Source organism: Vigna radiata, chromosome 11 (assembly GCF_000741045.1).
Source record: "Vigna radiata var. radiata cultivar VC1973A chromosome 11, Vradiata_ver6, whole genome shotgun sequence".
Classification (NCBI taxonomy): Eukaryota; Viridiplantae; Streptophyta; class Magnoliopsida; order Fabales; family Fabaceae; genus Vigna; species Vigna radiata.
In genome coordinates, this window is record NC_028361.1 from 19548578 (window position 1) to 19561705 (window position 13128).

General features: G+C 27.3%; 1 protein-coding gene across 1 annotated transcript; it reads right to left on the reverse strand.

The window, feature by feature from the left end:
• Window positions 1-1719: 1719 nt before the first annotated feature.
• Window positions 1720-3524, reverse strand: LOC106777456 (heavy metal-associated isoprenylated plant protein 22). Its single transcript, XM_014665038.2, has 3 exons — window positions 3355-3524; window positions 3184-3259; window positions 1720-2085 (listed from the first exon to the last, which is right to left on the reverse strand). Exons 1-3 carry the CDS (start codon window positions 3427-3429, stop codon window positions 1793-1795), a joined length of 444 nt encoding a protein of 147 aa, XP_014520524.1. The 5' UTR covers window positions 3430-3524; the 3' UTR covers window positions 1720-1792.
• Between the last annotated feature and the right edge of the window lie 9604 nt (window positions 3525-13128).

Sequence of the window (13128 nt, forward strand, 5' to 3'; positions counted from 1 at the left end):
AGAATACCATTGCTTACTACTTTTTTATTCTTAATTGGTTGATTTTAATAGTACAACTAGAGGGTCGGTGTAACAGAAACGAAGTAAACTTTCCATGGAGTAATGTTTGGAGGTATTGTCATTTGTTTTTGTCTGAAGTCTTCCTATATTTATCAAAAAGTTTAGGTATTGTCTTTTGTTTGTTTGTGTAAAATCTTCTTAAATTTATTAAGAATTTTATTTTTCAAGTTAATTCAATTTTACAATACTAATTATATAATAAAATTATACTTTACATTGAGAGTTTTTTAATATATTTTTTCACATCTAAATTTTATATAATATAATTTTATTTTATTTCTCACATAGAATCTTCAACATATTTCTTATATCAAAACTTTATATCAACTAGATTTTCAACACATTTTTTTCTATTGAAGACTGCAATTTTTTTTTTGAGAGTCTAAGTCTAAATATTTGTAAGAAGTTAATAGTTCAATTTTTTACTTTTAAAATCAATTGATTTTCAAACAATAAGAAACATCAAATATATATAAAGATGCAGTGATAATCTTAAAAATTTTGTAAACTTATAGTTTTCGGTTGCAAAGAAATTGAAGTCATGTAATGTTTGATTTCGATTTTCCTACATAACGTAGATCGAAGTCATGTAATTGTAAGTTGATCAAAATTTCAAAATTGTCATTAAACTCAAATTAAGGCTTCGATCGAAGTCATGTAATTGTAAGTTGATCAAAATTTNAAAATTGTCATTAAACTCAAATTAAGGCTTCGATTGTTACATAATCGAGACCTAAAGATTGAATAAAATTTCAAAATGTGTGTGGAATATCAACCATCTAATTATAAATATGAGTTTTAGTTCGTTTTACGATAACCAATTGTTTCGGTTCAAAGGGTTAAGATTAAGTCTATTTCTTCAAACCTCAAGCTCAGGTCAAAGTTCTTCCTTCACTTTACGCCACTGGTTGTTCGGTCCAACCAAAGTGGCACACTGATGACTTTTAACTCATCATTGATTTCTTCATTTATTAATGGCATGCATTAATGACAACTAAACATGCTTAAGGAAAATAAAAGAGTTAAGGCTATTTATCATGTCATTAAAAATTGAGAAATAAAGTTAAGGAAAACATATTAAAGTTATATTTTAGAAACTAAATCACATTTGTTTTTAATTTCAACTTTTACAATAGTTATTATTAGTGTATAAAAACCTTTTTATATTGGTTAAAAATTATTTTTTTATATTGATTTTAGAATTGGTATAAAAGTATAGAGTATAGAAAGTATTGGTCTCAAAACTGGTATAGAAAGTAAAATGTTTATCATTGGATCTGCTTCAGAGTTGATCCAAGTTGATTCCAATTCAGGCTTATGGTTTCACGTTTCATATATGGTGGGCTGCATCTTTGGAATGAACTCCGACGAAGTCTTGCTACATTGTGTGCGTCTGGTTATGGACAATGATGGCATGCAGATTTCTCAATGGAGATGCGTAGTGGTTCTGGAGCTCGCTTCGATCTACGTTTTGGAGCTCAAGTGACCGTGTTATTAAAGGTGTTACTTTGTGATGTTGCATGGTGGTGCACGGTGGTTATGCACTGACTAGTGCTGATAGTGAGAATCTTATAATTATGTCATAAGGATTTCAAAAGTTGAAGAATTAGAATGTAACTTTGTAGTGAGTGAAAGACATTGTCTTGATCGAGAAAAGTTGATGGTTGTTTATGAAAGATAATTAAGGAACATATAGAAAAAGAAAAGAGAAAGTAAGTGATGAAGAATTTGTTTACATGATAGAACAATGATCTGGGTTTTCATCATCAAAGAGCCTCATAAGCTTCATCTCAGGGGACTTAGGGTCAGCATTTGCATCAGGGACATTTCTGACGAAACCAGAGGGTGCCTTGATGTCATATGCCCCTTTCACATAAGGATATGTCACTAAATTGTAAGGAACAAATGGCCAATTGTCTGCAGTCTTTCCTGTGCTCCTCACTTCTTCTAGAACCTCTTTTGCATCCACATAACCTGTCACACTTACCCTCTGTAGCTTTTGGTTCACATCAAAGGATTCCACTCCTGAAACAATTCATTTTCTCATTACATAATAGTATAACATTCAATTAACACTTTATTTTTTATGAATAATAAATAGTAAAACTCTCATAATGATCCATAGGAAGTTGCATAGAAGAAGATCAATACAGTGTTTGACTTTTGAATACGTACAAAAATGAGAAAAAAAAAATCATCTCAAGCAACTACTTACCTACCACCTCTAATAATTTATATAATTTATATATATATATATATATATATATATATATATATATATATATATATATATATATATATATATATAAAAGTTAGAATGCTTCTAACAAAGTAGGTTATAACTTGCATTAGTAGTCAATGCTATAACAAGGTAAGTTATATTAATATATTTATATAGAATAGTTAAGCATCATCTAATCATATAGGAACAACTAAAGTTCCACTAGACAAAATTTATAGTTAAATTGAGTTGAAAGAAGAGAAATTTGTTTTTACCAAACTATTGATTGCTAGGTTTTATTACCATATTCCCAAAATAAGATGATTATCATCATATTTTAACTTTTGGGTATATCCAAGATCTTTGTTTGTACTTTCGTACTTGTGGTACCTTTTATTATATATTTCTTTAGCTTGCGAAAAAAAAAAGGTTTGATTATTACCATATTCTTTAAGAGAAAAAAAACAATGAATCTATATTGTTCTTCTACCTTCGTGTAATTAATATGCACTTTAGCCTAAACCCTAAACACATGATATAAGATATTTTGTAAGAAAGTTTTTTATATATAAAAAACTGTCTCAAAAGATACTTCATTGAGTTAAAGTTATAACTTGTAAGAACAAACAAAAAATACACCAGTCAGCAAAAGAATCATATGGAAAAAGAATTCTTTGACATATTTAAATTTTTTACATTCATTTAATATTATTTTTATTTATTTTTTATTTTCCTTTTTTTAAAATACAAAACTTTATATTTTTAGAACTATTTTATTTTTATATTATATGTTAAATGAATGTAAAAATGAATAATGATATTATTACGATACTGAAAATGTTAACAGACAAGAAAATAATAAAGAGACAGAGAAAAAAGGAAGAGAGGCTAATTATGCTAACCTTCTAACTTCTCCACTGCATGTTTAACCTTTTTAACACAACCTTCACAGTCCATTTTCACCCTGATATTAACTGTCTACATAAGAAAAACCAAATTCTTCATAAGAGAGAAGAAAAAAGAAAAAAAAAACACAGCAAGATATATGTATGTAAAATGAAACAAGTGAAAACCTTCTTGGGAATAAGTTTCTCCTTTGGTTTGCCACAAGCAGAGAAAAATTCTCTAAGATTATGTAGAAACCCCATTTGTGTAAGACAGCAAACTAAACCAAGAAAAATGTTTGTTTCTTGGAAAGAGAGAACTTAGATATGAAACTTTTGATTGTTTATGTTCTTCAAGATGTGCTTCGTTATGATTTACTCAACCATGAGACAATATTTATATATATAGCAGTTTCTTTGATCTTCAACATTTGTTATAATTATTTATTGTTACTTGCTCATCAATCTATTGATATGAACTAGGCTCTCACATCAGCAGCTTCTGAATTACTGGGAAACATCTTATTATATATATTATTGTAAATTGACTTTGACTTAATAGTTTTGGTATTTCTTCTTGGTCTTCATAGATATTTTTTTTGCCATAGATATTAGTTTTTTTTTTTTTTTATAAAAAAATCAACTAACAACTTCGTATTCATGTTTTTAAATTTAGTTAACTAAAATTTCTAACCAAAATAGATTATTGGATTATTTGTTTTTTATATTTGTTCAACACCAGCTCAAATTATTCGAACTAGAACTCAAAATCTTGAATACTTTCCGTGAGATAATTAAAATTCGACTTTTATCATATCTCTCTCTATATAATTATTTTTATCGAACTCATATATGTCTTGGATTCATATGTTGGCCTTCAGAAATTTTTTAGTATTTATGGTAACTTCAGAAATTAACTAAAATTATGGTAACTTTTTTTTTTTTTAAAAAAAAAAATCACTGTTCTTGTCATCGTCACATCCACCATCACCTATGCAGAGAAAGAAGAGGAGAAAAAATTTGCATAAGAAAATGAGAAGATGCCAGAAAAGAACTCATTCGTAAAACACGTTTCATATAGGGATCTAAAAAATCTCATTTCAAAAGACAATATATGTGTTTATAGAAAGTTTCTTTTAGAAATATTATTCCAAAAATAAAATTTGATTCAAGAAATACTATTCTGAAAACCTAATTTCGGAAATTCTATTACAGAATTTTGTTAAGAAAATATTTTTCGAAATACATATACCGTAAGTCACTATTTCAGAGGATAAAATGGACATTTTCAAAATATTTAGAGTGTGTAAAGAAATAGTAGGGTTGCAGGAAGTAAAAGATAACTTTCTTATATTACATACTCATTAAGGCCCAATGCAAAACCTCTTTAGTCAAATAAAGAGAATTATGAGTTTTGTGGATGTTGAAGAAGAAAATGTTAAAAATTAGATTAAGAACAGTCTTATCCTCTTGAAGATAGTAGCTTGACAGTGTTACTATGTAAGAAGATAAAAGCTTCTTGAGCCTACTTACCATAATTTTTTAAGAAGCATAATCTATTATAAGGCTTTTCATGAAAACTTAGCTCTCTTTTGAAAACCTTCCATTGAAGCTAAGCTTATCGATTGTTGGCACTGCTCTTAACAAGGGATACCATAATGGTAGGACTTCGAATAAAAGATATATATATATTTTTTATTAGCTACAATATTTCTCAGCAATTTTGACTTAGTAAAATGCTACCTTTTTCTTGATTTCGTATTGCAATAAGTTATGGTTTGGTCATCAAGAAAGCACTTTAAATTCATACCTCAAAACTATCCTCCCGTATAAGAAAATGAAATTTTATCCTTATACCTTTGATGAGATAAACTATCTTTACACTCAACAATTTTCCGACTGGTGAAACAAATGATTTTTAACACGTCACAAAGACATACCCAATACTCTTGGAGATTAGTTTTTTCTCCACCATTTGTGGTGCAAGATACACAAAAATCGAGAAAAAGAAAATTTTCTACATATGTCGATATTCCAAAATAATTAATTTTAACAAGTATACTAGGTAATTTGTAATACAAGTATACTAGGAAAAAAAAAAACAAAGAAAGCAAAGACAAAGCCATGTTTTTTTTGCTGACATCTCATGAATAATCATTAAGATCATGACCTTAAAGTCTTTCAACAAAATTTAGAATTATTTGAAAGGAGAATATAAAGAAAATGAGAAGATTAAATTCATGAAAGTTTTAAACTTGAGACAAGTAAGGAATGGTCAAACGAATTGTTAGGTATTGTTAACAAGATAAAATTGTTGGGAAAGGAGTTTCTAAATTCTAGACTCGTTGAGAAAATTTTGGTGACAATGCTAAAGAGATATGAAACATTTATTCCTTCATTAGTTAACACAAAATATCTATCTATAATTACTTTAAATGAAATTATACATGTCTTGCAAGCACAAGAACAACAAAGATTAATGGAAGAAGATCATGGGGTTGAATGTGCTTTACTTCATAATCAAGAACAACAAAAGGAACAGATATAACATTTTTCCATCTTGTCCCTATCGTAAGAAAAATAATCACCAACGCAACAAGTGTTGGTAGAAGCTATATGTAAAACGCCACAAATGCGGTCAATTAGGACATGTGGAAAAGGCATGCAAATATTAGAATCACATAATGGAATATTCACGTGTTGACAAAAACCAAGAGGGAGGTGAACTATTTTGTTAATAAAATTGTGCCTTTTAAAATTTTCCCCTTTTTATAAACTAATTTTATAACAAAAATCAATTATTTTAAAACAAGAACAATAAAGATAAATAGTGAAAAGAAAGAGAAAGCTACACGAGTAATTTTATACTATTGTTAATCTCTTTAAAGAGGGATTAACTAATCACTAAAAAATAACAAGAACTTATGATCACAAAGAGTAGAGTAAAGGTTAGAAAGTACATCTCTTAAAGATACAAGAGATGAACAACACCTCCTTGACGCATAAAGGATGAACAACTTTCTAGCAACAATAGCAACACTCAATCATTTAAGACACATTTAGTGAAAATTACCCTTCTACTCACACTAGGTCTTTTAAAGCCCATTTTTCACAAATACAGAGAGTTTTCTCTAGCAGTTCAACACTAAATCTCTAAATTGAAAAGGTTATCTTAGAAACTAGGTTTAGCCAAAAAATATACATTTAGTGAAACAAGGTTATCTATTACCAAGGGTGATGATGGATTGTTCCATGGGCTTTTAAGAAAATATGAAATTAACTGGGATAATCAATTATCATTAGTCAGAATCGATTATCATAGATATTTTTATAAATAATAAAACTTTTCCTGATTGCTTTGTTGCTTAAGTTCTGCCTATTCACTTTTGGTCTACTAATTTAAATATAACAAGACTGAATAACTAAATTCTTATGTCTTCAATGTATCTCTTGAATCCAAACATTGTTTAAATCTTCAATACTTCCCCACTAGCCATTATTGTCAAAACTCTTTATTGAAGTAAGATGTCAATCTTCTTCTTTTTCCAACAATCTCCTCATTTTTTATGATGATAAAAGATTATTGAAGGCTTGTGATATGTCTTATTCTTAATCAACAATTTAAGAGAAAAGCTAGTTAATCCAAAAGAAAGATAAATAACTTTTCTCCCCTATTTAAAATACAAGATAAAATAAGATATCAACACAAACACATCTTTCCTTTTTTTATCATAATAAAAAAGAATAGTTAAAAATAATAATCTCCCTACAAAGATGAACTCCTTTTTTTATATATAAAAAATAACAATTTCATGATTGAAGAGATCTCCCTGAATTAGATAAAATGGAACTCATCCTGAATTTGACAATTGATATAGTACCAAATTTTGGTGGAGATATCAAATATTGACTATAAAAAAGACTTCTTAAATTTTTTAAATAACTTGTTAGTCAGAAAAATAACATTTTGTCCCCAAGAACTTTTTTATTTAGGTCCTTTGAAGTTAAAGACATGTTACTTTATAATAGGAATCAAAGCATATCTTCCATTTAGAACACTATAATGTTAAATGTTACATTTGTTTGATGTATGTCCCTTCTTCATACAATAGAAGTATGTAACGACATTTGATTTCCTAGAATAGGTTGTTCCCTTTTCAACCCAAACCTTATAGGGTTTTTTTAATTTGATTCTTAATTTAAGGAACACTTTTATTTTTAAAAAACCTTTTTCTTATAGGTTTTCAATATTTTTTGTTACCTCTTCAAGCAAACGCTCAAGAATGTCAATATTATGTGACTCTTACAAGACTCACATTCAACATTTGTAACATCTTTTTTTTTTTTCAGATCTAAAATTTTATCTTTCAAAATTTCTTAAATATTTAATTTGCATGATGGTTTGTTAATAAAATTGTGCCTTTTAAAAAATTTTCCTTTTTATAAACTGATTTTATAACAAAAATAGATTCTTTTAAAACAAAAAACAATAAAGATAAAAAGTGTAGAAGAGAAAACTCAAACATCTTTTACTACTACATCACTCCATGGTGTTATTTGGAACCGTTCGGTGACTTTTTAATGAGAAAATTAAATTAATTTTACTTAATTTTTAACTTGTTTTTTATATATATTTTTTTTTTAAAATTCAAATTAATTATTTAAGACATGAAATTTAACTAAAATTATGGTAACTTTAAAAAAATTAACTTATATTGGATATTTATCAATAGGCTAGCTTTATGGAAAGTTGTGAAAGAATGATTATTGGTTGCCTCAGAATCTCATCATGGCTGAAATCAAAATGAAAGGAACAAAAGTCAAAGAAGACAAAGACAAATCCATGTTTTTTTGCTAATGTCTCATGAATAATCATTGCCAAGATCATGACCTTAAAGTCTTCCAACAAAATTTGGAATTATTTGAAAGAAGAATATGAAGATTAAATGCATGAAAGTTTTAAACTTGAGATAATTAAGGAATACTCAAACAAATTGTTGGATATTGTTAACAAGATAAAATTGTTTGGAAAGGAGTTTCTAAATTCTGCACTCTTTGAGAACAATAGAGAACATTTTGGTGACAATGCTAAAGAGATATGAAATATCTATTGCTTTGTTAGAAAACACAAATTATCTATCTACAATTACTTTAAAAGAAATGATACATGTCTTGCAAGCACAAGAACAACGAAGATTAATGGAAGAAGATCATGGGGTTGAATGTGCTTTACTTCATAATCAAGAACAAAAAAAATGAACAAATGTAACATTTTTCCATCTTGTCCATATGGTAAGAAAAATAATCACCAACCCGATAAGTGTTGGTAGAAGTTATATATAAAAGGCTACAAATGTGGTCAACTAGAACATGTGGAGAAGGTATGGAAATCCTGTTAGAATCACATAACAAAATGTTTGCATGTGGACAAAAACCAAAAGGGAGGTGAACTATTTTGTTAATAAAATTGTGCCTTTTAAAATTTTTCCCATTTTATAAACTAATTTTATAACAAAAATGGATTCTTTTAAAACAAGAACAATAAAGATAATGAGTGTAAGGAAAGAGAAAGCTACATGAGTAATTTTATACATGTTAATCTCTTTAAAGAGAGATTAATTAATCACTAAAAAATAATGAGAACTTACAATCACAAAGAGTAGAGTAAAGGTTAGAAAGTACATCTCTTAAAGATATAAGAAATGTTAAAGACACAAGAAATGAACAACATCTCATTTGACACACAGGATGAAAACTTTCTAGCAACAACAGCAACAACACTGCATCATTTAAGTCACACTCAATGAAAGTTATTGCTCTACTCACACTAGGTCTTTCAAAGCCTATTTTTCACTCACAAATTCAGAGTGTTTTCTCTAGTAGTACAACACTAAATCTCTAAATTGAAAAAGTTATCTTAGAAACTAGGTTTGGCCAAAATATATATAGATTCTTATTTTAAAAATTAGGTCAAAAAACTGAAAAGTCTTTTCGCAATTGTCTCTAATAATTTATTATCATAAATGATAATTAATTATACCAAAACCTATTTAAAAAATTATTTTCCTGCAATGATAATCAATTACCAAGAGATGTGTTCCATAGGCTTTTAAGAAACTATGAAATTAACGGGGATAATCGATTATCATAAATGTTTTTATGAATAATAAAACTTTTCCTAATTTGTGAGTTGCTTGAGTTTTGGCCATTGACTTTTGGTCTACTAATTTAAATAAAACAAGACTTGAATATCTAAGTTCTTAAGTCTTCAATGTATATCTTGAATCCAAGCATTGTTTAAATCTTCAATATTTCTCCAGGAGTCATCATCATCATCAAAACACTTTATTGAAGTAAAGATGTCCATCTTCTTCTTTTTCCAATAATCTATTATTTTTTATGATGATAAAAAATTATTGAAGGCTTGTGATATGTCTTATTTTTAATCAACAATTTAAGAGAAAAGCATAGTTAATCCAAAAGAAAGATAAATAACTTTTCTCTCCTTTTTAAAATAGAAGATAAAACAAGATATCAACACAAACACATCTCTCCCTTTTTTTTATCATAATAAAAAATAATAGTTAAAAATAAAAATCCCACTACAAAGATGAACTTCTTTTTTATAAAAAATAACAATTTCATGATTGAAGAGATCTCCCTGAATTATATAAAATGGAACTCCCCCTTAATTTGACAATTCATACAATACCAAATTTTGGTGAAGATATCAACTCTTGACTATCCAAAAAGACTTCTTTAATTTTTGAAATAATTCGTTAGTAACTTTTGGTCCACATGAACTTTTTTACTTGGGTCCTTGAAGTTAAAGACATGTTACTTTATAATTGGAATCTAAACATATATTCCATTTAGAACACCATAATGTTAAATGTTACATTTGTTTGATGTATGTCCCTTCTTCAGTAGCATGTAACGACATTTAATTTCCTAAAATAAGTTGTTCCTTTTTCAATATTTTTTGTTACCTCTTCAAACAAATGCTAAAAAATATCAATATCAAACACGTGACTCTTACAAGACTCACATTCAACATTTGTAACATCTTTATTTTCCAGATCTAAAATTTATCTTTCAAAACTCCTTAAATGTCTAATTTGCATGATGGTTTGTTAATAAAATTGTACCTTTTAAAAAATTTACCTTTTTATAAACTGATTTTTTAACAAAAATAGGTTCTTTTAAAACAAAAACAATAAAGATAAAAAGTGTAGGAAAAGAGAAAGTTGCACAAGTAATTTTATACAATTTCATATAAAAAGGGATTAACTAATCACTAAAAAGAATCGGAACTTATCACAAAGAACATATCAAATGTTAGAAAACATGTCTCTTGAAAACACAAGAGATGAACAACACCCCCTTTACACACAAACGATGAACAACTTTTCTAGAAATAACAACACTCAATCACTTAAGACACATTTAGTGAAAGTTATCACTCTACCCACACTAGGTTTTTCAAAGCCTTTTTTCACAAATAGTGTTTTCTCTTACAGCACAACACTAAATCTCTCAATGATAAGTTATCTTAGAAACTAAGTTTATCCGTGTGTGTGTGTCTATATATATATATATAGACTCTTATTTTGAAAATTAGGTAAAAAAAACTAAAAGGTCTTTTCACAATTATCATTATTAATTAATTATCATTGATATTCCATTATTCCAAGAAACTATTTCAAAAATTATTCTCCATGTGATACTAAATTACTAGCTGTGATGATCAATTATTCCATAAGCTTTTAGGAAAATATGAAATTAAATAGGGTGATTGATTATTATTGGTGATAATCATTATCACATAAGTTTTTTTGAATAATAATTTTTTTCCTTAATGCACTTTTGCTTAAGTTTTGTCTATTGACTCTTGGTCTACTAATTTAAATAAAAAACACATATTTCAATACTTTAACAACTAAATTCTTAAATCTTTAATGTATCTCTTGAATCTAAACATTCTTTAAATCTTCAACACTTCTCCATGAGTCATCATGATCAAAACTCTTCATTGAAACAAGATGTCAATCTTCTTTTCTTGTCAACAAATCCCAAAATCCTCAAGATGACAGGATTGTATAAGATAAATCAAAATGTAAACTATTCCTTACAACATCATGTGTTACAACCAACAAACCTATAAAAGATTGGATTATAGATAATGGTTGTACAAATCACATGCCTTATGATCGAGAACTTTTTAAGGAACTCAATAAATCACATATTTCCAAAGTAAGAATTACAAAGTGAGAACAACTTCTTGCGAAACTACCTAAACATTTTCAATTTAAACTTACTCAATTATCAACTTAATTTTTGATGTCTTGTTTACTCTTAAGATTGTTCAGGATCTGTAAAGTGTGCTCTAATCTTAAAGTAGGGTTATAAGGTCTCCTTGAAAATAAATTTGTACGATCAAATATGCTAACAATCTAGAAGTACTCAAAGTTCATATTGCTTTGGATTTAATGAAGGAGGAATTGGTTACAAAGGAAGAAAATATAATAGAAGCATCAAAACCAAAAGAAGACTAATATGTCTTGAAGAAGTTTGATGTCCATGTAAAAAAAGTAAATAAAGACCCACATTCTAATATTCATCAAAATTTCAATGTCACTGTCATAAAATCCACAACTAACAAAGAAGGTCATGCTAATAAAAGAAAAAATACAATAAAAAATGTCAAATTGAATGAAGATATGGTCCCATTGAAAAAGAAAAAAAAATATAAGCAAAAAAATTTAAGCAAGGAAGAGTGTAGAAGATATTTACTTTATAGCTTATTTTATTTTAAAATTAATTTTTAAGAAATATTAAAGTTTTAAAATATCTTTCAATTTTAAATTTTGCTCTCTCTATATGTAATGTATTAATAAATAAATTAACATGTTCCTTCATACAACATATATTTTATATATCTTATATCACTTATATCTATTTTTTTCTCAAAAAAAATTAAATATGTTTTTAACCTCTTTAGTAAAAATTAGAAATAGTTTCCCTTCAAAACTTTGACCCAATTTAGTTTTATTAACTAAATTTTGTTAAGTTTATTTGATATTTCAAACATGTTTCATAATAGCATTCGAGTTGTTTATACTGTTAACAAAATTTGATTAAATGGACTAAATCCACGCAGTTCTAAAGATAAGAGACTAAATTAGTCCAAAGTTTTAAAGATGGACTAATTTCAATTTTCACTAAAAGTTAAGAAATTAAGAGCATATTTAACTCTTTAAAAAGCCATAAAAATTTCCATCACCCGATGTTTATCTTGGTGACAAATTTAGACCGTAGCAATAGGAACAAGAACAAAAGCACACTAACTCCATACCTATCACAACAATAATACAAGTAAATGTCACTATGTATACTTGAAGAAAAACATACCATACGAAGAAGACTCACCTTAAGGAATGATTTTTGAAAATAATTCAAGTGTAAGTTCAAGTTCTACGATGAATAAAAAATGATAAAGTTACATATAAGAAAAAATCCATAAATACATGGTCTCTTCAAAAAGACTGGTGTCAGTTTTTTTTATAGATTAAGACTCAACGCACACACACACATATATATATATATATATATATATATATATATATATATATAATATCTCCTTATGACATCGTGAAAAATCTCATCAAATATTTCATTGTTACTAAATAACTAAGTTCGATAGCTTTTACAAAAAAACAAAAAAATGCTACAATACCTTACGTGTTTATCAAAGAGTAAAAGTGCAGCTCTTTTCAAAAAATATTACCCAAAATCCTACCCACTTTTCCTTTGTTTAGCTAAATCTTTAAATCATACAAAAGGATCTAATAGTTACCCCACGTGTTCGATCATTTCAAAACTCAACCAAAAAAACCCCAATGTTACTAACCAAATTGTCTTAGTATCCTCATTAAGCCTACCCAAAAACTAGCTCTAATTTTG